This window comes from Cyclopterus lumpus, chromosome 6 (genome assembly GCF_009769545.1).
Source record: "Cyclopterus lumpus isolate fCycLum1 chromosome 6, fCycLum1.pri, whole genome shotgun sequence".
Taxonomy (NCBI): Eukaryota; Metazoa; Chordata; class Actinopteri; order Perciformes; family Cyclopteridae; genus Cyclopterus; species Cyclopterus lumpus.
The window spans coordinates 20,527,229-20,554,676 of NC_046971.1; the positions used below are offsets into that span (position 1 = coordinate 20,527,229).

A 27,448-nucleotide genomic window follows, 5' to 3' on the forward strand; every position below is an offset into this window, starting at 1 on the left:
CCCATTTACATCACACCATATAAATGCATGATTGACTTATTGAAGTGGTATTTTTTAATTCATGAGAAGTTTTAGTTTAGAATAGTCAATCAGTGGAAGTATAAACACGTTGCCTCAATGTGTGCACATCTATCCTCTTTGATAACAATACCCTCTTTTATTAGAGCATTATATTATGTTATCAGGTCAGAGCCTATGAGGTTATTCATTATTCATTCTTATCGATAAATTATTAATTTCAGACATCAGCTACTTCTTAAACGGATATCAGTGAATTCAGGGTTTAGTCCCTCTGTCATATTCTCCTTATTCCCCGATCTACACTACTGTATTCAAGTGTTAATACATGTTTTTATGTTTTTTTTTAATGTAGATACACCTGGGGAAATTGAACCTCTTGATCCATATAGTTCTCCCATTCAATGTCATAGCTGTAAAGTTAGCAGAAACTATCCCCACTGCAAATGTCACATTTATTCTGTGTTGTACTATTGTTCAAGCACGTCAATGGGATTTAATTATTCTTATACAATATAGACTAAATATATTCAAAGGTGACACCTTGTATTCATAGGTGCCTTTTAAAATGAAAATATTCTACTTTTTCTTGAATTTGTGACTTGTGGTGAGCGTGCAAAGTCGCCTTCTGGCATTCACGTGCATTCACACAATTTATGTTCTTGTTGGTTTATTTTCCTCCATTAAAAACAATTGTAGAAGCGGACTTGTTTGGCGCTGTTCTCTAATGTAGTTAACGTTATGCGCATTCCCCTCTGATGTCACATTTTATTTGCGATAACTTGTTGCGTGTATTCCTGCCTCCTGCCCTCTTTCTCTCTCTGTCGTAAAACATACGACATTGGTACAGAAATAAACTACACAAAACAAAATACAGTGATGTCTTAAGCAACACTCCTCGGACGATGAAAGGAAGATTGGAACAAAAAGGGTAACAAGGGTCTGTTGACGTTTTCTTCCCCAGAAAACCCTCCTCCTCCCCCAGCCGCGCCTCCGCAGCCACAGCTGATGATGGACAACCGTTTAGCTGCAAACGCTACGGAACTTAGCAACCCGCTAACCCTCGTTAAAATGTGTGCGAGCTGTTAGCCACACGAATGCGCTGTTTCAGAGCTGAGTGGCGCTGTGTTGAGGAACACGGACGGGTCATGTGAACGTGCCGCTGTACCGAAACCGCGTGAGAGCTCCACGCGCAGACCGACGCTCCTCGCGTAGTGTGACAGGAGGACCGGGAGGAACCCGGGCTAACAACCGATAGCCGGTTAGCCGGAGCACGGAGCGTTAGCTGCTAGTTAGCGCTCTGTTTTATGAATTACTTGGGTCCACAGAGTTTGAGTGCTGCCGTTTCTCCAGTGTAAGTAGGCGTTTGGGTTCAAATTGAGCCATTTTAGTTTACTGACGACATGAGTTTGCGAGACTTGGGGTCCTCAAAATGAACTGCTAATGATACAATGCCTGGTAGGTGGGTGGCTAGCTTGCTAGCCAGCTAACCTAAATGAAAATAGCTTGTTTATCAACAATTCTTAAATGTCTCAGTGATTCAGGATACGGTGTCTCTGTACACGGCACAGCGACAAACGGCTCATGTTAGACGTAATGTAGTAGCCGCTCTGCTTGGAAGATGCACTTCTAAAAGGCCAATGTTTATTTATTTATTTTTGTATTCTACTTTTCAGTATTTTATTTCTCCGAGGCGTCCCATTTATCCCACGATGTGTGTATTCTCGGCTAGTTTACAGCTTTGCTGCTGGTAAAACACGACCAGCTGCTACACCATTACACGCACTGCTCTAACAGACTTGAATTTCACTCGTGTTTTGTTTTGTGTTGCGTCCACAGCCATGCGAGCCCTGGATGAGAACTGGGCCGGAGCCTTGGGCTGTCTATGATGTTCAACGCTGTTTTTCCGTTGCATCACCTGACCCCTCCTGGTCTATTTGACTTGTCATTATTACTCCAAAACCAATCCCACATCTCTGCTTGGCAACAGTATGATCATTCACGTTGACCCCACTCAGCCCACTGGGACAAGAATACCTCAAAACCAAGCTTGCCAAATGATATGATAGTAGCCACCTGGATCACTTTTTGTGCGTGCAGAAGCCTCGCAAGGGTTCTGCTCTTCCTTTCCTCCTGTAACTCCCTCTCTCCATTCTGGGAGTCCCTTGCCAGTGTGGTCTCCGGCACTGGAACCATGGGTAATAGCTGTGTGTGCCGGGAGGATAGTGACTTGGAAGATCATCACCACGGGTCGTCGAGGGCAACCCGGGGACAAGCTAGGCGAGTGGACCACGGTCCAGGCGTAGGCGTTGATGGTGGAGAGGCACGTAGCAGTAGACCCAGGGACCCAGTCAGGCCGCCACGCCGAGGGCGAGGGCCCCATGAGCCGAGACGGAAGAAGCAGAACGTGGACGGTCTGGTGCTGGACACGTTGGCTGTCATCAGGACACTGGTGGACAAGTAAGTGTTCATAAGAATAATGACATTATAGAGATAAAGATGATGGGTGGAAGAGTCAGAGCGGTCTGTACAGTTTTATAAAGAGTTTTCTATAGTTTTCAATGAGACGAACAGCCAACAAAAAAACCCTATTTACGTTTAGATACTTTAGTAGTCGTAATTCAATGTGCTATGCTCTGGAAAAGAAATCAAGGTGTACTAGCATATTTCCTAGACGTGTTGGCTTGGCACGTGGATCTTCTTGATCGGGTTTTTTGTTTTCATAAATTGAGATAAATTAACACAAGGATCAAGTATAGCATTGGGGGTGAAATGCTATCATCACTGGCTCCACAGGAACTACTCACGACACTGGAGCTCAGTTGATCTCATGCCCTCTAGAGCAGGAAAGTCATAGACGTTGCTGTCTTCCAGCAGACGCATCACACAAGGTTGTTTAGTTGTCACGAACACACATCGCATTCACGACTTTTTGAAGGAGTACATGGTAAACATGGTAAAGTCACGCCTTTTGAGATGACTACGTCCTGTGTCCTTTATTTATTTGGAACAAACGGCACAGTCAAATATTTTGTGCAGAAACCCCAGCAACACTACTTTAAGTCCCTCGTGGGAGGTACTGCAATGGATGCTGTGAGAGATGCTCTCATGTTGTATTGTGTTGGCTTGGTCACACCTGTCTCTAGATATATAAAATATATCTACGCTCATATCGCCATTTCAGTCCTGTACATTTTTTACTGCAGATCCTCAACAACGAGGTGACCTCGCTTTACAAATCACACCTCCTCTGTCTTCCCCTGATGTCATCTTTGTAGTCTACGCAGTGTTGAATGTTTTATTGTGGTTTGCTGTAAGTGTAACAGGGTAATGTATGATTATTTTTTCTATGGAAACCAGGATTTCTCACAATAAATTAAAGCTAATATTAAAATTCACAGCTTCAGGCAATTCATGACTAAATCAGACATTTCACAAAATAGCCTGCTTAAAACTGACACATTTTAAGGCTACAACCTTTACAAAAAAACACCTTTGACCAAACTGACAAAAGTAACTTTTTTACGTGATTTAACAATGCATCAAGAATATATAATAGATTAGCCGGTTCTGTACATTTATGATCAATTGTCAGCAGACTGAAAAACCTTGCTCATCATCCACAGAGAGCACTTTGTGCAAGTCAGTTTCCTTTAATACTGCTTTCCCTCTCTTGATGATGTAGAAATATTTCTGTGGCCTGCGTAAACGCCAAAGCACTTTTTTCTTTATCCTCCTGTTCCCTTAAGCTATCCTCGTCTTGAGAGAAAAGCTGTTCAGCATGACCCGTTGGGATTTTCACCTGTTTTATCAGCACATATCTGGGTGGCTTTGAGAGAGGGAAGGAAGAATGTTGAGCGAAAGGATATCTGATTGATATGGGAAATTATATAATGACTGCTAAAATAGGCCCATGTAAATTACAGGTAGTGGGGTCTCGTCCTATTCGTAGTAGCAGCTAGTATGCCCAATCTTCTCCGTCTACCTTAATGAGAAACCATTTTCAGCCACTTTTTGAACTGCCTGCGTATTGCATTTAAAATGTACACTTCATTGTCATTTATTCTTGCACAGTTTGTCCACAACTGTAGACTACCATTTTATCAGGACTCGTACGTAAACAAGTTCACCCAACTTTGTTAATCAATAACTGAATATCAAGGCTGAGGTTCAGTATTTATGGCGGTTGTAACACAATATGGTGGATATTATGTACATCTGTGCTCGTCAGTCTTGGTTGACTCTCGACCAGAGAGCTGTCGATTTGTAGTGTTTTTTTGAAACTATAGTTTGTGCTGGATTCGGTGCAAAGCAATGTTAAGATGACATATTATTAGACATTTTAAAGCCTAAATGATTATTATCCCAAGTAGCCAGATGATTTATTGACAGTTGATAAACTATTCAGTTTTCACCTCCTAATAGAACTGCATTGTACACAATCTGTGTGTCAACAAACTAAAATAATAAAACATTGGTTGCAGGATAAAGCAAAACAAATCACTTATGATAATACTGCTACATACTGCAGCTTGAACCACTGCCTTTTAAATTATTTTCCATCCCTGTATGAAACATGCATACACATTTCCATGAATGCGTTCACATTTGACTCCTAAATGAAAGAAAACTGAGTTACAGAATTTCTTAGTTGTGTTATCAATCTTGAGGAGTTCGCTGAAGTCATGGCTATATTAATGAAAGCATTTTTCAGCTTGGGACGAGCCATGACAAGCAACAGTAATGGCAGCATCATCAAAAACAACAACCACTGGAGTAAATCTTTTTTACACTTGCCTTCCTTTCTCTCCATGGGATAACATTACAGTCCATAGCCATTAATGCTATCACAGAAGCGCACAGAGGCACGGATCATTTGTTTGATAATGTTTCATATGCAGTGATCAGTGTCATAAAGAAACGCATATATTAATGTTTGTGATGTAGAGCATTCAGGTAAAATGAAAAGATGTGAGAAACAGGTTCTTATCACATTCTGTCCAAACTTCTGTTTTTCAGTGACCAAGAACCCCCTTACTCCATGATCACTTTGCACGAGATGGCAGAGACTGGTAAGGACACAAAACACACTCCTTCACTCACTGGGCATGGACTTATTAAACAGCCCTTCATCCAGTTAAAATAATACAGATATGGTAAGCAATGTGACGTAATGTAATGCAAAAACATGTTTCCTGTGTTTTGTAATGAGACGGAGGTAATTAAATGGGAAATGTAGGAACATTAGCTCTCCTCAGAGTAATTTGACAAAGTGATCTTAGTCTTGTGCACAATACTTCAGAGTTTCTTCAGGTTGAAATTGAACCATCTGCTGGACTGTAGTAATTTCTACTGCCAGTGGTGAGGAGTCCCAGGAATTTAGACTCCTCTGAATATGCTGTCCTATCTCCCTTGGGCTGAGTTGGTGGGTTGTTTTTGAGAACTCCTGAGGCAGTGATATTACAGTAGCTTTGCAAGCAGCAGACAGTCACAGTCATTTTTCTCCGTTCAGTGATGTTTTTTCCTATTTAGCCTCTTTTGATACTCTCTCCACGATGTGTGTGTCTGTGTCTCTCTCAATCGCCATTGATACGTGTTGTTCAAAAGCAGGTATCGCAGTAAGCATAATTAGTTAGGGTTTAGCTGTGTTCTGTTGTCACGGAGAAACACCGTTTTGAGATGTTAAAGACCTGCACTCCCAAGCTTACACACTGCAGCATCATGTGTTGCTCACTACCTACTGACTGGGCTGACTTTCACTGGGATTTGTGTCTATTCAAAGCTTGAGTTGGTGTGTGTTTTTGGTGCTAATGGTGAATGATGCTCTCATACTGTGTGTGTTTGTGCATTTTGTGGTGGCCTTTTGAATTCACTTTGTTTGCTCATATTGTGTTTGATGCTCACATGGCGTGGTGTTGCCGTTGAGTGGCTCAACAACCTCCGAGTTGGGTCTTAGCTTGCAGACACTGAACCCTGAAGGCAGCCAAGCAGCAGTCATTTTCTGCGGATATGTGCTACGATGTTACATTATTCATCAGCCAGTTGGCAGAGGCTTTAATAAGTGTTAGTTTCTTATTGAGTCATCTAATGGACAGGAAATGGATTTTTTAGTATTTATGCTGCAGTTTATAGTCATAATCCAGGGGTCTGTCTCTCAAAGTGATTTCAGCACGGTTCAGTTACCTGTTTTCATTGGGACTAATAGTGCTAATTCCTTTTTTAAGTGTGTGTTGTTATAATGAAAGAACAGGACAACCATCTGAATGGTCAGATCAATGTAATCCGTTGAGTCTCAATATAATAATTTCCTCTCTTCTCCCTCAGATGACGGTTGGCTGGAGGTTGTCCAGTCTCTGATTCGAGTGATCCCATTGGACGATCCGCTTGGCCCTGCAGTGATAACCCTTCTGTTGGATGAGTGTCCCCTGCCCACCAAGGTTAGTGGCAAATAAGTGTGTATGACACGGAAGGAATGACTTTAAAGTGTGAAAATGATATGATCTGTAACCTAGGAATGTCTTACCCCAAAACGGCCCAAAGCCTGAGGAAAAAGGTGAAATCTCAAAACTAACCCAGGTCTAATAACAACAACAAAAAAATATATATATTTGTCTTCCTCTTTCCCATGGCCGTTTCTGTATTTTGGTGGTTCCATTTATGTATGATGGGACACAGCTAGAAGCCTCTCATGATCAGCTGTTTTTATACCTCGAGGAACTGGCTTGTAACTTCATCACATGTATTGTTTTCATTTGGCCTCTGCTCCCCCCACATTCCCCCACACCACCTCCTTTTCCCTTTGGACAAATACAATCTGTTTGGGACCCCCTGCCTCCTGGTCCAAAGTAACCTGAGGACAAAGGACGCACTATGAAACTCTGAACAGTATGATCTCTGTAGTCATTCCAGTATTTGAACAGAATTATGCTCCACCTAACAAAACATATTTGGCAGGTTTCACATTTACAATGCAAAGCCTCAAACACACCAGCAGCTACAAAAACTAAATAAAAACTTGCCTGCAGGTGGACTCTAACTTTAAGTATAAAAGTGCTGGCTGGCACTGAAGCTCTGCAGTTGGAAGACATTGTCTGCTGCATCAGTAACACTTTGTCTCTGTTGATAAAGTTGATTTACTTTTGGTGTGCTTTATCACTGCTAGCAGTAGCGTGATGCGTGTGTGTGTGTGTGTGCTTTTACCCCCACTTGAATGTAATACTTTGTAACTTTACCTTTTTTATGGAGAATTCCCATCACAATCCTGTATGGATTTGGTAACATTGTGACTGAAATTTTCCTTTTTAATTTCTCCATTCTCGCGAACGTTTGGATTGTTTGGTAGAAACTGTGTTCATGTGACTTTCATCAGAGTAACTGCTCCATCTCCTCCCATCAGGATGCTCTCCAGAAACTGTCAGACATGTTGAGTCTGAGTTCGACTGTAGCGCGACAGGACGCTCTCAACCCTGCTAAACACAGAAACACCACAGCTGTCCTGGGATGCCTGGCAGAGAAACTGGCTGGTAAAGTCCACATTTATACACATGATACTTTAAATCCTTGAGTCATTCTTCTTTGCTCTGCACTTCCATTGGCTGTTTACTTGCTCGCTATGTACTTGTAGACATTCAAACATACTTTTTCCTTGTGATTTTGACTTATTGACACAATTTCTTTATGTTTCTTCTTTAGGTCCGGCTAGTATTGGATTGTTGAGCCCTGGAACCCTTGAGTACCTTCTAGAGAGCCTGGTGAGCACACACACACACATTTTAGATACATTTTAACTGTCAGTGACCCAAGTCATGAGCTGACAGATGTATGCAGATCGATGCTCTTCATAGAGTTTATCCTAAAAGAAATACAGAGTGATGGTTACACAGTCAATAAAGTGAAGTGGCATTGTGTCATTGTCAGTTACGAAACGCTCAACCACTTTTGTTTCATTCAACGTCCGTCCAACAGAAGGCCTACTTATATGAGACATCTATTATTATTATTACTATTGTAGTGTTATGAAAGAAAATGTTGCAGACTGCTGATCCTTTCTGTACATCTTCCTCCAGAGCTCTGAAGCCCACCCTACTGTCATGCTGTTTGCTCTCATCGCTTTGGAGAAGTTCTCCCAGACCAGTGAGTTCACTCGCTGGATTTTCAGGCCAGGTCATATTCAAGATTCATGATGAGTCAGTTTAAATCTTGTGACTTCCTTACAAAACAAAACACAGAGATGAAACTAAGTGCCCTTATCAAAGGAATGCCATGACAAAAGGCACATCTCAACTTCTGCCTTCTACATCTTCCTTGTTGATAGTTTACATTTAACAATACTCTTTGAAGTCCCCACCAGGGTTATAGGGGTGGGAAAAAAAACTAATTATTGAATGCATAGCGTGAATGCATTCTCTCAAGAACGATTATGACTTGATGCTGATAACTCAACTCAATAATTGGACATTTCAAACTCAATAATTGGACATTTCCGACTCAATTCTCAACATTATGATTTGTCTGTAAAAAGTCTGACATTAGGCTTCTTCTTCCGCCAAACTCAGAGGATGAACTGAATCACGAAGCAGATTCACACTTTCCTTTTGCCAATAATTTGCGCCCGTTCTCAGTCATTGAGAATCAGAGCTTTCGCGCTATGTTGCACACTTTGGAAACGAGATGCAACATTCATCTCAATGTTTTTATGGACACAGCGAGACTCTACAACCGCTAAAGAATCACTGAGGAAAGCAGGCAGGATGGGAGTAACACGCTGTGTGTGGACATCCGTTGCCACAGAATCTAGTGTCTAGTTGTGTGTCTAGTGTCTAGTCTAATCTAGTGCCTGTTTTAACACACGTGCCTGGTGCATCTCTTTGCCCTCAGGTGAGAACAAGCTGACGGTGTCTGAGTCGTGCATCAGCAATCGACTCGCGGTCCTGGAGTCGTGGGCAGAGCATCCTGACTACCTGAAGAGGCAGGTTGGATTCTGCTCACAATGGAGTCTCGACAACCTGTGTGAGTACAAGTAGCCGCAATGCTTTTTCGACATTGTATGTTTGGGTTGGATCACATGCTTCAGGCTCTTCAAGTAGGCATTTGAAATGTGAGAATGCTTCCTCTGTCGTTCTTTGTCCAGTCCTAAAAGCTGGCCGTCAGTTCACTTACGAGAAGGTCAACCTCACCAACATCAACACCATGCTCAACAGCAATGATGTCAGCGAGTACCTCAAGATCTCCCCTACTGGACTAGAGGTGTGTGTGTGTGTGTGTGTGTGTGTGTGTGTGTGTGGTGTGTGTGTGTGTGTGTGTGTGTGTGTGTGTGTGTGTGTGTGTGTGTGTGTGTGTGTGTGTGTGTGTGTGTGTGTGTGTGTGTGTGTGTGTGTGTGTGTGTGTGTGTGTGTGTGTGTGTGTGTGTGTGTGTGTGTGTGTGTGTGTGTGTGTGTGTGTGTGTGTGTGTGTGTGTGTGTGTGTGTGTGTGTGTGTGTGTGTGTGTGTGTGTGTGTGTGTGTGTGTGTGTGTGTGTGTGTGTGTGTGTGTGTGTGTGTGTGTGTGTGTGTGTGTGTGTGTGTGTGTGTGTGTGTGTGTGTGTGTGTGTGTGTGTGTGTGTGTGACCTTTTCCAACATTAATACTTTAATAGTTCCAACTCATTAGCCTGATATACATGTTTTTCACCTGTGTATTTAAAATGTAAACAATTTCTGAATGTTCTCTCCCTCTGCTCCCCTCCTCAGGCACGGTGCGATGCCTCGTCCTTTGAGAGCGTGCGTTGCACGTTCTGCGTGGATTCGGGCGTTTGGTACTACGAGGTGACGGTCATTACATCAGGCGTGATGCAAATTGGATGGGCCACCAAGGATAGCAAGTTCCTCAACCATGTATGCCTCTTCAGTGTCTGTACTGTTCAGCTCATCCACATCCAGATTGTCTACAGTCCCATAATTTAGTGTTTCTTTTACAGGAGGGCTATGGGATAGGCGACGATGAATACTCGTGTGCGTATGATGGCTGCAGGCAGCTCATCTGGTACAACGCTCGCAGTAAACCTCACTCTCACCCCTGCTGGAAGGAGGGTATGCAGTTCACACACTTGACTTCTGTTTCTCAACCTTTTACGTCAAAGAAAGTTTGTTTCTCAGTGAACATTATAAAGTGAATGGACACCCCGCTTAAAATAGCCAACTTATTTGTTCAGAAATTGCTTCATCTTATTTAGTTTCACTGGGGTGTTTTTGTGATTTTTAGCGCCCACACGCTGCTGTCAGTGCCAGGATCTGATTAACCTCCCACTCGGAGTATCAGATAATAGTAATAACAGCGCGCCAAGACTTTATTCTTCTGCGTGTGGGGCCTGTTTAGGAGATGTCGTTGGCTTCCTCTTGGACCTCAGCAAGAAGCAGATGATTTTCTATCTGAACGGACATCAGCTGCCGCCGGAGAAACAGGTCTTCTCCTCAGCCACGTAAGCCACAAACGCACACACATAGTCACCTCCTTATTATCTGTCACCTTTTGATAATTCTTTTTGTCCTTTAACTGGTTTCAACTGTTGTCCTTCCTCATACACATTTTTCCTTTCTCTTTCTGTCCTTCCTCCCTTTTTTCCTGTACTTTTTTAATCTCTTTGCTCTCTTCTGTCCCTTTTCTCAAATTAACCCCCGTCTTTCCTTCACTTCTGTGTCCATCAGGTCCGGTTTCTTTGCAGCAGCCAGCTTCATGTCTTACCAGCAGTGCGAGTTCAACTTTGGGGCCAAGCCTTTCCGTCACCCACCTTCTGTGAAGTTCAGCACCTTCAACGATTTTGCTTCACTGCTGCCCAGTGAAAAGATCATCCTACCCAGGTAACGCATCGAAGCCGGTCCTCAGAGGGATATTTAGTGTCTAAAATAGACTTGGAATATGGGACGGCTGTTGTCTTACCTAACTGTCCCCTGGCTAGCGAATCATTAGTCTGCACACAGCGTCCAACCCTTTTGGGGTCGCTCCAGAGGACCTAGATGATTTAGATCTCTCATTAGTTTGATGGCTGCATTAAAGCTCTTTAGACTTTTGAAAATATAATGACTAGTGAAAGGACGACTTGAAGGAATATAACAATATTTATACAAGAGAGGGTCACTTATCATCTTTACAGTCTGATGTGTACAATGCAACAGAGCCGTCTTTTGGCATGCACTTAGTTTTGGCTCTATTTAGTTTAGGGTTTCCAGTAAACCCTGGCAGTGACCCAGCATCCACAATACTCTGGCAGTGGAACACTGAAATGTAATGCACTATTAATTTGACTTGCAACAGAATTTGACAAGTCTGCCATTTGAAGGGTCTACTAGCCTGTATTAAATAACATCTTTTGTGAAGCTTAAAATTAAATCGCAATCACAATCCTAATTATATGCAACAACACAACCTGGAACATTACCGTAGCGGAATTAAGAAGTCTGACGGAACAAAAATGAATTATTGCAGTTCTTTTTTCACAGGATTAAAAAAAGGTGTACTTGTTATTGAAGCAAGAAAAATAAATAAATAGCCGTAACATATTAAGCTTGAGTATACAATTATAGCAAACTAGGTGAAGAACTGGAATAAGTATATATTCGCAGAAAACAAGTGTGTGTGTGTGTGTGTGTTTCACAGGCACCGGCGTCTGGCCTTACTAAAGCAGGTTAGCATCCGAGACAACTGCTGCACGCTGTGTTGTGACGTCATGGCTGACACGGAGCTGCGGCCATGTGGACATGGGTACGTGTACATCTGCTGTGGACAAACGCTGCTTAAAAGTCACAAACTATTAAGTAATACATAATATGTTAGTTGGACTAATGCCCAAGTCAATTTTTCTTCTGTCTATGAATGGATAATAAAATCTTCCTTCCTATCCTCCAGTGGTATGTGTATGGAGTGTGCCTTACAGTTAGAGACGTGCCCCCTGTGCCGCCAGGACATCCAGACCCGCGTCAGACTCATTGCACATGTCTCCTGACAAACCTCCTGCCCCTTCTCCAGCAAGGAGAGACACACAAGCCCGACAGCCTCGCCCTCCTCCTCTAATCCCCTCCCACTCAGCGGGGCTACGAGCACGGTGCCACAGTGTTGTGATGATGCCAGAACTGTGTCTTCTGGTACGAGGAAGCGACGATGGAGGGGTGGAGCGGGGGAAATGAGGAGATGAGAGAGGGGGATTTAAACCTAAACTGGATCCCCAGGAGCTTTCTCCAATTTGCCTACATCTCCTTATTTTGTATCCTTCTGACAACTCACTGCAGGAGTCGGGGGCCAAGAATCGTCAACTTTCTATAAACGGCGTTTATTTCCAAAATGAGGAGCAGAAACAATTTTACCGAGATTACAGACGGAAACAATCTCATCTGCAAGCCCCTGCGTAGTTATCAGACATCCTTTCTAGGATATGAGGATCCCTCTGTGCTTTCAGCCCACAGGCTACTACTATTTAATCCCCTCATTGTCATGCACACGTCTGCAGATCTGAAAGGGCTGCGTAACAGCAAGGATCACAGCCTGTCACACAGTATTAAACACAAGGTACAGATGCATTTGCGATGAATCTCACTTTCATGTTTTGGGGTGTAGATATTGTGGTGTTGTCGAGGTAGCATTTTCGTTCTCTTTTTTCTCAAGGTAATACCAACACCTATCCTTTGGTCAGCTTCTCTTTCTCTGATTGATTTCCCACTGGTAGGGTTTGTCATTTGGAAAAAAGACCTTGTATTGTAAAATGTCAGATTTTACTCTTGATGTCAGAAATCTTTTGAAGTGGCTGAAGCAATTCCAATATTTGAGTTCTCTGATTTGGTTTACAAATGTTAGTAATGACTTCAGCTGTGACGCCACAGAGAACGTTAACGGAAAATTATTGTTTGACAACCAGTGAAAAAAAGATTTAAATAAGTGATTTTTCACACATCTGACCCTGCTGCTTTTTGTGCTTTATTGTCTCTTCTCAGATGTTGATATTTCCTCAGTCTCGGTCATGTATGCAACAAACACAGCATGAATTACACAGAGATAAGAATTGAGAGAAAGTTAATCTGTAAATGAAATCAGATGTTTTCTCCCCAATTATAAGTGCTTATATTTGAAGAGCCGGTGAGGGAGAAATATACAATTGAATTTCCACCACCGTCAGAAATTATCTGGGATTGTTTGATTGGTGCTAACAATTTGGCAACAACTTCTAATGCCGCACCACCGTGAGTCGTGCTTTACTGAGTACGTATGTCTTTGTTTGTTTCTTATGACAGACAATAGTCGTCTGTATTAAGATGACTATTTTGAATCCTCAAGATGTGATTTGATTTTGTTTTATTAATGATGGTAATTGTTGATGTAATAACTTGTTTGAGAAGCGCAACAGGTTTTGTTGATTGACAGTGTTGTATTAGCAGAAGGGTACATTGCTTTAAACAAATGTGAAATGTTTTAAGTGAATCCATTTTCCAAAATATCAGTTAACTAAATATTCCAGTGTCATTTTTAACATGTCATTTTGGGTCTTATTTGGCAGTGAAATACTTGGCATGAATTGGCAAACCAACTACCTGCAACACAGCTCGCATGACCAGAAGAGTGTGAGCTTCAGAACAGAATAACATGGTATGTTTACCTTGCTACCAATCGCAGCATAAAGAATGGATCTAGTCAAAATATATTTTGTTTTTTTTAGATTGGAAGGATATCTTCAAATGTATCTTTCAGCCTGATTACATTTTAGCGACCCTATGTGTGCTTTTTATAACTTAACATTACATCGCTCTGCTCTCATTTAGCCATTTCTCCATCTTTCTCCCTCTCCTTTTATAAGAACCTCTAGTTTTCTGTCCATCCTTTACTTGAAGCCTCTCTGGGTTGACTAAATGACATTTGTACTTTGGAAACAGGTGATGAGAGATTGTGATTAAAGGAAAACTCATTTGTACAATTAGTTGAAAAGAAATCTGGTGACAATTCAAATTATCACAATGAATAATTTAGAATTGAATTTGGTCAAATTGTTATGAATAGTTACTACTCCACCAAATTGCATGAACAGGATCTGTAAAATCATTCAGACTATACTGGAATGATTTCTAAAAGGTAATTTACATGCATCTGTCAGTTGGTGACTAAAGACTGGTCCGGTCACTGTTTGCTATCTTGTATTTCCTGAAGCACCTAGTACTGTACATGCAGGTGAGAGAAATTATGTTTGTCTCTACGGCTAGAGATGTAGTTCAGGATTGTAAAGAATAAATTGTGGATCGTATTTAAACCATCTAAAGGAATTTTGCCCCAGAGTTCCCAAAGATGTGATTGAAGAATTATTGTGTCCTGGATTGTGATATTTGTAATAAATGTATGTCCATGTGATATTTTCTTTTTGTCTGACTGAGTGGTGTTTATTTACATCTCAAATATTCTTTTGTCTCAATAACTGGAGAGATACTCAAAAAACAAAATGCGGGGGGGCCAACACGAGAGGCCAATTCACCAGGCATCAGACACCTCCAGGTCCAATGGACCCTATGAGACGTGAAGTCACAACGACTCCGGGGAGGAAGCAGAGTTAATAAGGTGCAATGGAGAGATATAAATTCGTATACTTGTATTTTCACAGACAATACTTTGTGAAAGATTGTAAACTAAGGATTACAACTAAGGAAGGTGCAAATACTTCAACTGTTGACACAAACGATCGTAATAAGCAGATTATATTTTACTACTAACTACTTAATTGGAGTAAAATTCCAGCAAAGGAAGCGAGGGGATTGCTGAGTTTTTTGAGGCAATCTTTGTCTCAGTAATGTCCGTCGAATATAAATAAATGAAGACAATTGGTCCACACGGTCTCATTTCGATAATCCCGGAGAAGTGTCCTGAGGTAGGAACCAACGTGCTCAGATCTCGTTCTCCCGGACGGGACTCGGTTGCGTACATACGTTCGCTGTTTCCTTGGTAACAACGTTATCGTTGCTATTACCACACGTTAACGATATATTTATCAACATGGACATTCAGAAACTAACGTTAAGTAAGTACATTTAATTTCTTTAACTGCCGTTAATTTATCTGAAGGGGGTGTAAAGTGCAAAATACAGCGAACAAACTAACTGCTGCTGACGCATTAACGTTAATTCAAGGCTAACATGTTATAACGTTGACTAACGCTAGCTAACTACCTGTTAGCTTACAGAGCTAGCGTTCACTAGCTAGCTAGCGAACAGCTCATATCCTTCAGTGAAGACAACACCAGCTGGGCCGGCAGGCAGCCTTGTGAGGGAATGAAATATCACGTTTGTTGGGGGAAAAGGCATTTTCTAACCTCAGGTGTTTAGTAGCTCACCGTTTTGCTTTAAGCCAACGTCAATTCACCAAAACACGCGTATTCAGGTGGAGCCTTCCTTCCTTTTCCAGATGTCCGAGGCTGTGGAGAGGAAGATAACATCGTAGAAATGGTTGACATGGGAGAAGAACACTTTGCTATTTCCAGGTGGGCTTCCAGAGTCAATCACGAGACACAATGGCACTCCCTTTGAACGTTTTCCATATAGCGCTGTGTAATTAACAGTCCAACTATTGTTTTCTAACTTTAGAGACCAAGTGCTTTAAGTGAAATGCAAATGAAAAATAATTAAATGTTCAAGCTGTGTGCGCGATGGAAGGCGCTGTCTTTAGCTTGGACAGGTCAACACTTAATTTACTTCCAAGGCTCAAAGGAATTCAGAGGGCAGTGTCGCGCCTTTGTCAGTCAAACCGTAACTTCTCATTTAGAGAGTCTACAGCAAGAGACGGCACACGTAATGCATAGCTGTAATCTCGCGATACATTGCACATAAAGTCTCCCTTTAAGCGATGTGATCTGTATCTCTTGGTTTTCTCCCTCCAGTTCCTCAGCTGCAGACGCAGCTTTTGATGGCATTATTGGCTGCATAGAGGACATCATCATGGGTAGGACAAGTGATGAGACCGCTCTTGCCAGTCTTTTCTAAATACATATTTTAATATCACCATTTGTGAAAGATACATTTTTCAGTAACCTGACATTAGGAAGCGATTGTCTTATGTTGTAAACGCATCTCATCAGTCAGTTCAGAAAATAAATGGATAGATCTACTGAATGAGAGAAAAGTGGCCTTTTCTTTTTTAAATGAAGACATCTGTGACTTTATGAGACATAGTATTGCAAGTGTCTTCACTGTGTGACTAATAAAAGAAGATCTGCAATTTATTCATGTTATCTTCTAAAGAAATTGGGATTTAGCTTCTTGAAGTGCTTCAACCAATTCAGGCAGTCTGGCCCTTTTTGTTCTGTTAGCACGGTGAAAAGTACAGAAAAGTGTAAAGAGGTAAAACATTCCCTTATTTCATCCTGAGATTATTTTTGAAAGGCCAGTATGCGAAACCTGCTGAGGACATATACAAATTAAGTGTTTCACCTGTTAATGTTGAAGATCTGTGTTGTTCTACATGTCAAATACTTTTCAATACTTTTAGAGGAGGAGTTCCAGCAGCTTCAGCAGAGCTTCATGGAGAAACACTACCTGGAGTTTGAGGACTCTGACGAGAACAAGCTCAGTTACACACCCATCTTTGACAAATATGTGAGTTGCTTGACATCTCGCTATGTTCTAATGTAACTCCCACACCCTTTCTTCAAGGAATTTGACGATGACGACACAGTTACCTTCAGTAGTGTGACTATTATATCACCTTGCCTATAATTTCAACCTTCAGCTCTATCAAAGATGAAGATTTACTGAACCAATGGAGTAGTCAGGAAAGTAAACAGAGACCTTATTCTTAATAACACTCATGGCTGTTGTGTAGGTTGACCTGCTGGAGAAACATCTGGAGCAGCAGCTGATGGAGAGGATCCCCGCCTTCAACATGAATACTTTCATAAAGAGGCTCATGTAAGATGTGACATCATAACTCTCCCCTGAACCCATATTATTCTGTCTGTTTTCCTCCTACAATAACTAAACCACTATAATCAAATTGGTGACATACATGGTGTCATTGAAAGCAACCATTCAGCTCATACATAGTTTGTTTGATCCACCTGTTGCCTACAAATATTGTTTTGCAGCCAGCCACTAGGTGGCACAAATTTACATTGCAAATGTGATTGGATTCCCTTGGTTACTCTCTTCCACCTGCAGGCAACACAAAGAAGAGGTGCCAGGTGACATCTTTGACATGCTGCTGACATTCACTGACTTCATGGCTTTTAAGGAGATGTTTCTGGAATACAGAGCAGTGAGTTGTCTGCAAACTGTAGAACATCTTTAATCCCCCTTTCACTGAGAATCTCAACAAGATATTAATGTGGTGAATTTTTGAATTCACCCCATTTCTATCATCTATACGGTATAATGACAGTCTGTGCCATATCCTCTACTTCTCACTGTAAGGCTCATGTTGCATTCAAGCGCATTGGTATCTTGACCTATTTGACTGTTCATTGGTCAAAAACAAGTGGTGATGACTCCTGTTTGTAAATGCTTTGCTTTAATGCCAGCTGTATGAATCTGTATGTTTCTAGGATAAGGAGGGCCAAGGTCTGGACCTGAGTCAAGGACTGGTGGTCACATCTCTGATCCCTGCTGGGTCCAAACACAACAGCACCACCACTGAACCGCAGTTCACAAACATTTGAATTGCCTCCTCTTTATGTTTATGTAACATTTTGTTAACGAACCTTCAGAAAGTTACGGTTAGCTTGTGGTCACTTTTTTGGGAGGCTTTGTTCTAACGTTGAGCTGCTTGATACATCTACAGCCTGTGACGAAAGGACCCCGAACATCAAAATCATATGCAGTCCTCTGTGTTTTATGTGTTGGCTGGGATGGCGTGTGTGTTCAAGAGGTTCTTTGTAGTTAAAGAGTGAACATGGAAAGTGGCTTCTTTCCTCTACCCTAACCACTGCACCGGACAGACATGACTACTTGAAATATTCAAAGGTTTTTTAATTAAAATTTGCAGGTGAGAGGCCAAATCCCGAGATTACAAATGAACGTATCTACGTTTGCATCTATTAGATCTGCCTGGTTGGGGAGAAGGAACCCAGTTCTGGGGCTGGTACTAGATTTGTGTTTGTGTTTTTCAGTTCATCCTACTGGTTCTTATGTAAAAGGCATCAGCAGGGGAAACAATTTAATATTATTGAATGTTTGGCTCCCTTTGCCTGGAATGTGTTTTTCATATGATTATAGCAGAATTAATATGTTTTTTATAAAGTTTTAAATTATTTGGTCAGTTTGAAAACTCATTGCATTGAGTTCTGTGCCTGTGAAAGTGATTTTTTTTTAAAATGTATTAAGTGATTGTGTGACGTGTGCATGTGTCTGCAATGCAAAATACGACCTACAGTATAGTTTTCAGTGCAATGTCAAAGTATTTTCTATTCTTCTTAATATGACAGCTGTAATTGTAAACATAAAAGTATGTCACTGTTGAAACACTGTTGATGGATCATTTGTTAGTAAAGAGATATTTTAAATAAACAGGTGCAATCCTTACATTGACATCACCGACTGCTTTATTTGAACAATGCAGACTTGAGCTCCGGCACTCACCACAGGATTTCACAAGTATTCAAATTCTTGGTACAAAAAGAAACATTATGTCATAAAGGCACATACAAAAGGAGTTGAGCACTTTATCATATAAATCAAAGGAAATATGTAATGCACCTTTTCCCACAGCTCGATGGGTACAACATTTGAAACATTGTCCTGCATTTTCATAATGCGTGAGATTAGGAGAGTATATATTTAAAACGTTATTAGTGCTTTGGCTTGGTCTATGGAGAACTTAAGTTTCAATGTGAGCCTGTGCATCCGGGAGGGAAAATTGGATTTCTGCAGGACAGAGATTCTTCACACCTTCTGCACGGCCATGTTATGGTATTAGAGCAACTTCCTAATATGAGCGTCACAGAATGCACAAGCAGGAGTCGAGCATGTTATGACGTGGTCCTCCCGTGATACTCAACCAGCGTTACCAATGCCACAACAACCGCTCTCTGTAAACAAGATATACTAAACAAACAACTTAAAATGTTATGGATCTGCATGTTTCTCTGTGATACATGTCACATCATAGTACCAAGTTTACGATCAAAGTTTGGTCAGGCTGTCAAATTTTGAGTAATTTATTGTAACCAGGTTGTTTAATCTCTTCCTCTCAAAGCCGACATTCACAGGGACGACAGGACATTGATATGTTGAGGTCATCAAAATGGGTCCCATTATATAACACACATTTTACAATGTTCTTATATTTGTTTGAATGACAAAGTATGTTATACTCATATATGAACAAAAAAACAGCATTAAATATATGATTCTGATGTTTTGCATTGTAATGTCCTTCATAGTTGACTCGCTAACAAGCTTGCTGTTTCCCCTTGTGTCCAGTCTTCATGCTAGCCTCAGCTAATATTTATCATTCAGACCTGCGAGTAGTATCAATCTGTCTCAGACGGTGAGAGTTCAAATTTCCCGAAATGTCAAATTATTGCTTTAAGTGAGGCATGTTTTGTGCATTCTAAATGCAACCCAGAGGTGTTAGTAATATGATGCCACTAGGCGGTGCGATAACCAATAATTTAAGGCACTGTCTGCTTTATTTGCGTATTTACAATAGAATCAATAAATGTATTATTTCAGGAACGCCTGAATTTGAGGCCTCAGTGCAGGAGACCAGCACAGAAAGAAATATTGTGTTGTACTAATAAGACAAAAAAATATCATTTAAGATATTTAGAATTTCACCCTATTGTTAATACTGGGGTTGAGAAGAGGTCAGGATTTGTGTCACCAGAGTCAGCAGTGACATGTATTAAGTGTAGACTATCCAAATAACTAGCAAGAGGAGATCGGCATCCCAGGTTTGAGTCCTAGGCCGGCACTGTGTCGGTGGCAGCGTTCCCTCCGTCTCCCTTCCAGTCCAGATAGGAGAAGAAAGCACTTGCAGCGTACGCGATGGTCACCACTGCACCAAAGAACTGAACAGACGGACAGAGAGCCAGAGAAACAGGGAGGGAGACATTCAGATGCAGTGGAAAGGGGAGAAGAGATACAATTAGACCTTTCAAATGACTTCCGGAAGCAGGGCAAAGGTCTCAAGCCTTCAACATAAATCAAACATTTAGGCCTTTATACATCCACATCTATAAACATCTCAGTCCTTATTGAGCCATATACCTGGTAAATGATCATTTATCAGGACCTTTGTTCCTCAGGGGCAGTAAAATGCAGCTGAAAGGGGACAGGGCTGTGTGTGTGTGTGTATGATCACCTCAGGAAAATCTTACTAGACATGCCCATGCTTTATAGTCTTTCCCACAGGCTAAAGTCCATGCAAGTTTACAGCTATGGTAGCATTTTGCACACAGGATTTCACATACAAACACACACACACACACACACACACACACACACACACACACACACACACACACACACACACACACACACACACACACACGCACACACACACACACACATTCTCTACCACATTCTTTTGGATTTGAACATTGACGTGGCAGAGGGGCTGGTGACAGCTCTGTTACAAAGGTAACTGGCCTTAAAGACCTTAGCCTTAACGTATAATCACATGGCATGCTGCAGCCATGTGAGCAATAAGAAAGCCTCACCTCTTTCACATCTTAACTTGTGTGTGTGTGTATGTACCTGCCATACCTTCATAAGTAAATATGCTATCAGAAACAATACTAGACAAACAGTGATGCCATTGAGAGGGAAGAAGGGAGGGCATAGAAAATGGGCAAAGTGTTCAAATGTTGGCTGACTAAATAAATGGAGGACTGCAGGCGTAGATTTTTATCTGTTGACCAAACTTTTGTTTCTTCTCACTGGGAGTTGCCTTTGCAGACACATGATCAAAGAAGAATGTCAGACTGTTTCTTGCGTATTCAACCAGGTCTTTGCATGTGAGTCAGCATTAGTGGTGTCAGGCGTCTTACAGCGGCAGCTGCCAAAACTCCGTAGAAATAGGGAAAGCGCAGGAAGGGGTACACGGACGCTGCGTTGGCCAGGAAGGCGGTCAGATAGAGGACCGTGGCTGTGGCGTGATACGCCATCACCTAGCAAAAGAGGAGAAACATTAGCCACACTTCATCTGGAAGCTTCTGTCCCTCTGTCCCCTTTTGTTTATTGGCCCCTCCCTTTCTATTGTCCTTTTTCCCTTCATGGCTTAATCTTGCCTCCTCTCCTTTCATAACCTATACTTCACGGTCCTATTTTGTCGGCCTCTTTTCATTTGATCAAACCTCAAAGGATCCTTGATCCTTGATCCTTGACAGTAATACTTCAGTCTAAATCCATCTGCCTTCGTCTTTGTTTTTGAACTATTCATCAATGCATTTAATGACGCTTATAGGAGACAGCAGAGCCTTATCGGCCAGTCTGAATATAACTCATCGACAGCAGGGAGACTCCGTGTCAATGGTATCATTTTAAATTAGTTTTGGTGAATTTATGAAAAGTTGTGCTCTTCTCACTGGTTTGAAGTAGGATAGATTTTGTGTATCAAACTATTCACAAAAATAATAGCCAAGAATGTATTCAGATTGGTGCTTATTCAGCCATTACGTTACAAAGAGGACTTTAAGGCCAGAAACTGATAATAAAGTTAAAATAAAAGCACATTTAATCTAGTTTCTGCACACCCTGGAATAACACTCTCAAAACCTTTCATTCCCCTTTTCTCCCCTTCCCTCTCCTCCCCTCGTCCCATCCTACCGTCAGGGGCCAGGGGACGGAGGAGAGTTTTTGTTGGGCGCCGCACAGGATCATGAAGAAGAGGATGGTGGTGAGGATCCAGAGGGTGACAGCAACAAACATCACAAAGCCATACGCTGGCAACAATGTGTAGGGGGCGCTGGCTATCAACGCCCACTGGAGCAGCCCCATAAACTAGAAATGTGAGAGAGAGAAAACATGCCGGACCAAATAAGAAGAGAGAGAGCTGAAGTGTGACAGCGACTTAGATCTGCTGACATGAAAAGACATTAACTGTTAATATATGAAAAGTAGTCATTTTAAAATAAACAATATATGTGTAAATGAGACCACGTCGGGGACAACTTGTAGCCTCTACTGAACACAATTGTATCCAAACCCAACTGTTGAAGGACAGGTGAGCATTTTTTTTCCCCAATAACGATAATATTCACATTCAAAGTGTTAGGAGGATATATTACCATTACACCATTAATCAATTATATATTTGCATACAGTACCAGTTATCAAACTCAACATTAACTATTTCCTCATTATATTGATATGACTGACATTTTAGGAAACAGTTGCCCGTCATCAGTTATCAAATTGCATTAGCAATATTTTGAGTCGGGTTTCCGGTCACCTGATGAACTCAAGTCCAAGATTCACTCTCTTTTATTTCTGTTTTTGTATCCACTAACTCCAGAAAGAAATATATGTTTCTTTAGCTGATATATTTAGTTTGCTCTATCTGTTTACTTCATGAACAGAATGCTGAATTTGCAAACATCTATAACATGATAATGCTGTTTTTTTTTAAAAGCGTTTAATGACGGCTATAGCAGAAGAAGTCTGTCCATCATAAGTTTAGATAATTCAGTCACATGACGAATGCCAGAGTAGTTTGCCTTTGACACAGTATGTTATATATATAGTATGTTATCCTCTGCAGCACACATACATAAATGCACAAACAATACGAGGATGGACAACAGCAGTCAATGGCAGTAGTATGTGAGGAGGGGGAAGTGGTATGTCAGAGTCCATGACAGTTAAAATACCAAAGGCCTCTCCTGTACTCTGGTGACTCTTTACAGCCATCTGAAGGCAGCATGGTATCTGTTCTCTTAATGATGTGACACACTGTTTACACAAGGCAGATCCGCCGGTTACATTTTGTGCAACCGGCATCATCAGACTGTTGTAAAATAACAGAACCTCTGATGCTTATGAGCCAATCAAACCTGTCGTTTTGAATGATTATTTTACAAAGCTGTTGGAAACTGACCCACATAGAACTGACACGCCTGCTGATGTGCGGAAGAAACTGTGCAGCATATTGCGTAAAAAACGACTTGCTTGATGTGCACATAAGCACAGAGTCTGCAATTATTTTACAACAGTCTGATGCCGGTTGCACAAAATGTAACCGGCGGATCTGCCTTGCATAAACTTCACAGTGTGTAACATCATTCCAGTAAGAGGGTGCCGATGGAACTTCAGATGTCTGAAAGAGTCACCAGAGTACAGGAGAGGCCTTTGGTGTAGGAGTACTAACTGAGAGCTTTATTCTGCTGAAAAAAGCATTAGAAAAGCATGTCATGTTGTAGAAAAAAAATATATATACAGAGAGTGATAGATGCTGCCAGCATCAGTGGTCAGGGGTCTTTATAGTTTATGGTATATATCTGAAATTCAAGCCTAAAGTTCATCACATAGGCTCTTTAAAACAGAAATGTCATCCAGACATGCTCCTCTCTTTGCCTCTGTGTCTCTCTGCTTCGGTCCCATGAGAAAGAACATGAAAGAACAGTCTATTATGTATGCAAAGATCCAGTTTCACTTTTTACACACCTGATACACACACACACACACACAAACACACACACACACACACACACACACACACATGCAATGGGCACAGGTTGACCTTTGCAAAGCGCTCTCTTCTGAACTAGAGGAACAGCAAATAACCGTAACTTCCTGACTAAAGCTGTGACATGTTTCAACCACGATCCACAGTATATCTATTGCATGATTAATATCACCACACAGCTCAGGGTTATGTCACAATTACTAGTGCAGGATGCTAACAAACCTAAATTAAATATGTGTATTATTATTACTTTAACACTGAATGATAATTATGGACAAAACTGTCTCATGATGAAGCTAAAAAAAAGTGTCTAATTGTGTGATAAGAAGGACTTCATCACTTCAACCTATTCCAGTATTTATTTATTATGCAGATGTCTTTTATAACGGCGAATGCATTGGGCATATTATTTATCAATATTGCATTAGGAGCTGGAGGTTTGAAAAAGGAAACCGTCTCTTCTATGAATGTAACACACACTGCAGACGAATGAATGCAGGGGCGTAGAAAAGAGAGACGTCTGGTTTCTAAAAACATGTCAAAGAACTTTTCTGCTACTTCTCTTTTCTCTTCCCTTTCTGTTGCCGTTTGCCAAGTATGTAAAATTACCTTGCTACAAAAGCACACGCGCACACACGCACACACACACACACTCACACACACACACACACACACACACACACACACACACACACACACGCACACACGCACACACACACACACACACACACACACACACACACACACACACACTCACACACACACTCACACACACACACACACACACACACACACACACACACACACACACACACACACTCACAAACACACACACACACACACACACACACACACACACACACACACACACACACACACACACACATACACTCAGTCATGTGCAGCTCAAATGATGGCTAACACAAGCTACCTAAAACAAATTACCTGAAACTAAAAGTGTTACAATACAAATATCAGTTTGGGTAAACACTACCAGAAACATCATAGGTCAAGGTTTCTGTGGATCTTCATAAATAGTTGGGCTGAAACCTTGAAAGACCATTGTAGCTCGGTCCTGAAAGACGAAGCTGGGGACAAAGATCTCCTGTCACATATCCTCTCTGTGGACAGAGTTTAGTGAAAATTGTCACCACAGAAGGGAAATGAGTTTGAGCTGAAGCTCAGTGCTGTTTACTCTGTAGCCTTCCAACCCTGCATTAGAGCAAACATAACTACAGTCCCGTTGACTCTCACGATCACATTTGATCTCAGAAATGCCTCGTCAATTTAACTCTCAGCTCTCAGCTACATGCCAGTGCCGAACTAGAGCAGACATGGCCGTGTGTGCACACCGCCAAACAACACAGCAGAGGCTTTGACCACCGACAGTCATGGGTTTTGTTGATAGACAGTCAGTCACCAGAACAAGCTGTCTGTAAGTCTTTATCCGCAGCTGCTGTAATGTTGACTCCATGTTGGACAGCTTATCATGTTGTGTGGTTTGCCTTGAACTCATCCTCAGTAATGACAGATAAAACAGGTTTCCTAGACAACCCTATCCACACATTGGCTCTTTAACATATTGGTGCTGCCGTTATATGAGAGCAAATGGAGAGCAAATGCACTGGCAGTTTTTATTTGACTATTGTCTGGACATGTTCTTTATTGTAGACAAATTCAACAAAGACCAACACCTTTGTATTGCTTGTATCTCGCCTCATTATCATCTAAAATCTATTAAAAGCACACCAGTGAGCCACACAGCTGCACCGAGCTACATGTTCCTTTATGATGAACTCTGACTCTGACTCACACTGTAGTTTACTTTGAGTTGATCACACATACACTTTCCTGCTGCCATGCATTCTACAGAGCACCAAATGTGTATTAATCCGCTGAAACTAGACCCAACATGCACAATTTAATCCCGTTTGAGTAAGATTTGCTACAAAGTACAGAGCCCAGCCTTTAGAGGAAATAATTTAGCCATTTTGAAAAAAAGCTTAATCTTCATAACTGTTTCTTTGAAAGATGTATGCCACAGACGGGGTAAGGAAGTCAGAAATAATTGGGAGACTAATGCATTGATTTGGTCTTTGGTTCATCAGATTTTGACAATAAGAAAAATAAAGAGTATCACCAGCCTTATTCTTTGATAACCATGACATTAATCAACTAATGGCTTCAGTCATAATGAAACCGAAGACAGAACAGAAGTTAGCACAGTGCACAGTTGAATCGAGTAAAAATAGAACCGCTCTGCATCTGTTACATACTATTTCAGCCATCATGAGGACGGCCGGGATGCTTCGGATAAAGGACATGTCCAGCATATTGGTGACGTTGGCGGACAGCCCTCGGAGGCTGTTGCCCCCCTGCTGAGAGCTCTGGGAGTTGGGGGAGCTGGTTTCCGTGGTAACCTTGGACGGGAAGTCTGCCATGATCACGCAGCTCAGCTGGAGGTGTCTCAGAAACAGCAGCACCAACAACAAACTCCTTGAGGATGGGATTCGGACGCAGGATAAACGTCTGTGATGAAAACTTGCCTCCTCCAACAGATTAAACTAGAATACGTGAATGTTGGGTTTCAGTAACCCATGACTACACCCACTGATGAGCAATAGCAAGACTGAACCTTCAGTTTAAAGTTAAGTTATGTCCAAAACACCAACATTAAATAAACCACAAATGTACAAAGTCCATATAGTCTGTTCAAAGAGTTAAAGAGGAACCCTCCAGGCTCCGATATCCAGCAGTTACTCTCTCCACCTGCACTGACAGGTGTCTAATGGTGGTGGTGTGAGTCTCTGTACACCTTGTCCTCTTTCTCTCTCTCTCTCTCTCTCTCTCTCTCTCTCTCTCTCTCTCTCTCGCACACACACACACACACACGCACACACACACACACACACGCACACAAACACAGTATTTCGTCATCCTCTCTCTCCATGCTTTAGTCTCTCCCTCTTTATCTCCTCCCATGTAGTTTGCAGAGGTCTCTCCCCAGAATGACTCATTAATGTGTTTGCAAACGAAGAGTCAGTGACACCCTCTTGGTGTTTGTTGCATATTTGTTCTCTGCATCATGTTAAGACAAAAGGGTGATGTACTGCTCCACTGAGTTTAATAAATTACACATAGGACCAGATAGGATGCTGTAAATGTGTAACTCAAAATACAAAAGAAATCCAACAAGGAAATGTTTCACTTCATTTTGAACATTGAAAGTCCAAAATAAAGAAAAATAATTGTTTTATAGTAACCATCATTAATCTCATCACATGTACACAACACACACTGTGTTATTATTTGTCATGAAACATACAAGCAGTACAAACAACATACAAACAACACAACAGCCAATACAAAATTACTATAGCCTACAGTACAATAAATAGATCACAACTTATATGTATTTTTTTTCACGTCCTATTTTGAGCTTATTTGCTTTCTTTCTTTATGGAGGTAGGCTTACATTTCGAATGGCCTAGTCTATTCTGTAGTGGTGTAAGAAGTAACATTCTAATTTCCGCTGAAAGGGACAATAAAGTGTGTATTGAATATGTAATGTCATTGTGTGTGTTGGTCAGATGTGTGGAACCAATGTTGAATTCATAAAACACGTCGTAAGCGTAAGGATACTGACACGTACCACACATTATCTTGCAGGATGTAGCATTTATTTGAATGTAAGAAAAAAGAGATGTCAGAAGTGGGATTCGAATCCACACTTCCAGGGGAGACTGCGACCTGGGCGCGCGCCCCTTCTCGCTTGACAGACTATTCTTCCCCAGCTAAGCTGGAAGGAGACGT

At 41.5% G+C, this 27,448-nt stretch overlaps 3 protein-coding genes across 5 annotated transcripts; 2 read left to right on the forward strand and 1 right to left on the reverse strand.

Moving 5' to 3' along the window:
* Positions 1–840: 840 nt before the first annotated feature.
* On the forward strand, positions 841–14,382 carry rspry1 (ring finger and SPRY domain containing 1). The gene is made up of 15 exons (XM_034535356.1): positions 841–1,372; positions 1,858–2,478; positions 5,038–5,090; positions 6,343–6,455; positions 7,415–7,541; positions 7,711–7,769; positions 8,085–8,151; positions 8,896–9,027; positions 9,149–9,264; positions 9,745–9,888; positions 9,972–10,083; positions 10,370–10,472; positions 10,699–10,851; positions 11,648–11,752; positions 11,897–14,382. Exons 2-15 carry the CDS (start codon positions 2,081–2,083, stop codon positions 11,991–11,993), a joined length of 1,779 nt encoding a protein of 592 aa, XP_034391247.1. The 5' UTR covers positions 841–1,372; positions 1,858–2,080; the 3' UTR covers positions 11,994–14,382.
* Positions 14,383–14,912: 530 nt separating this feature from the next.
* On the forward strand, positions 14,913–18,528 carry arl2bp (ADP-ribosylation factor-like 2 binding protein). 3 transcript variants are annotated; one of them, XM_034535205.1, is made up of 7 exons: positions 14,913–15,038; positions 15,422–15,497; positions 15,894–15,955; positions 16,502–16,608; positions 16,835–16,920; positions 17,170–17,266; positions 17,553–18,528. In XM_034535205.1, exons 1-7 carry the CDS (start codon positions 15,014–15,016, stop codon positions 17,664–17,666), a joined length of 567 nt encoding a protein of 188 aa, XP_034391096.1. In that variant the 5' UTR covers positions 14,913–15,013; the 3' UTR covers positions 17,667–18,528. The 3 variants fall into 3 exon arrangements, with proteins under 3 accessions (XP_034391096.1, XP_034391094.1, XP_034391095.1); XM_034535203.1 differs by having other exon boundaries at positions 14,928–15,038; positions 15,398–15,497; XM_034535204.1 differs by lacking the exon at positions 14,913–15,038 and adding an exon at positions 15,064–15,334.
* pllp (plasmolipin) lies at positions 18,526–26,477 on the reverse strand. The gene is made up of 4 exons (XM_034535206.1): positions 25,912–26,477; positions 21,778–21,951; positions 21,000–21,119; positions 18,526–20,018 (listed from the first exon to the last, which is right to left on the reverse strand). Exons 1-4 carry the CDS (start codon positions 26,074–26,076, stop codon positions 19,911–19,913), a joined length of 567 nt encoding a protein of 188 aa, XP_034391097.1. The 5' UTR covers positions 26,077–26,477; the 3' UTR covers positions 18,526–19,910.
* Between the last annotated feature and the right edge of the window lie 971 nt (positions 26,478–27,448).

Excerpts from the sequence above, each read along its gene's own strand:
- rspry1 (XM_034535356.1), top strand. The coding sequence starts at position 2,081 with ATGATAGTAGCCACCTGGATCACTTTTTGTGCGTGCAGAAGCCTCGCA. Across the intron at positions 10,084-10,369 it reads TCACCCCTGCTGGAAGGAGG|GAGATGTCGTTGGCTTCCTC; the intron begins GTATGCAGTTCA and ends GGGCCTGTTTAG. Across the intron at positions 11,753-11,896 it reads CTGCGGCCATGTGGACATGG|TGGTATGTGTATGGAGTGTG; the intron begins GTACGTGTACAT and ends CCTATCCTCCAG.
- arl2bp (XM_034535203.1), top strand. The coding sequence starts at position 15,014 with ATGGACATTCAGAAACTAACGTTAA. Across the intron at positions 15,039-15,397 it reads CATTCAGAAACTAACGTTAA|GTGGAGCCTTCCTTCCTTTT; the intron begins GTAAGTACATTT and ends ACGCGTATTCAG. Across the intron at positions 16,921-17,169 it reads ACTTTCATAAAGAGGCTCAT|GCAACACAAAGAAGAGGTGC; the intron begins GTAAGATGTGAC and ends TTCCACCTGCAG.
- pllp (XM_034535206.1), bottom strand. The coding sequence starts at position 26,076 with ATGGCAGACTTCCCGTCCAAGGTTACCACGGAAACCAGCTCCCCCAAC. Across the intron at positions 21,120-21,777 it reads CCGTCCCCTGGCCCCTGACG|GTGATGGCGTATCACGCCAC; the intron begins GTAGGATGGGAC and ends CTCTTTTGCTAG. Across the intron at positions 20,019-20,999 it reads GAGTTTTGGCAGCTGCCGCT|TTCTTTGGTGCAGTGGTGAC; the intron begins GTAAGACGCCTG and ends CCGTCTGTTCAG.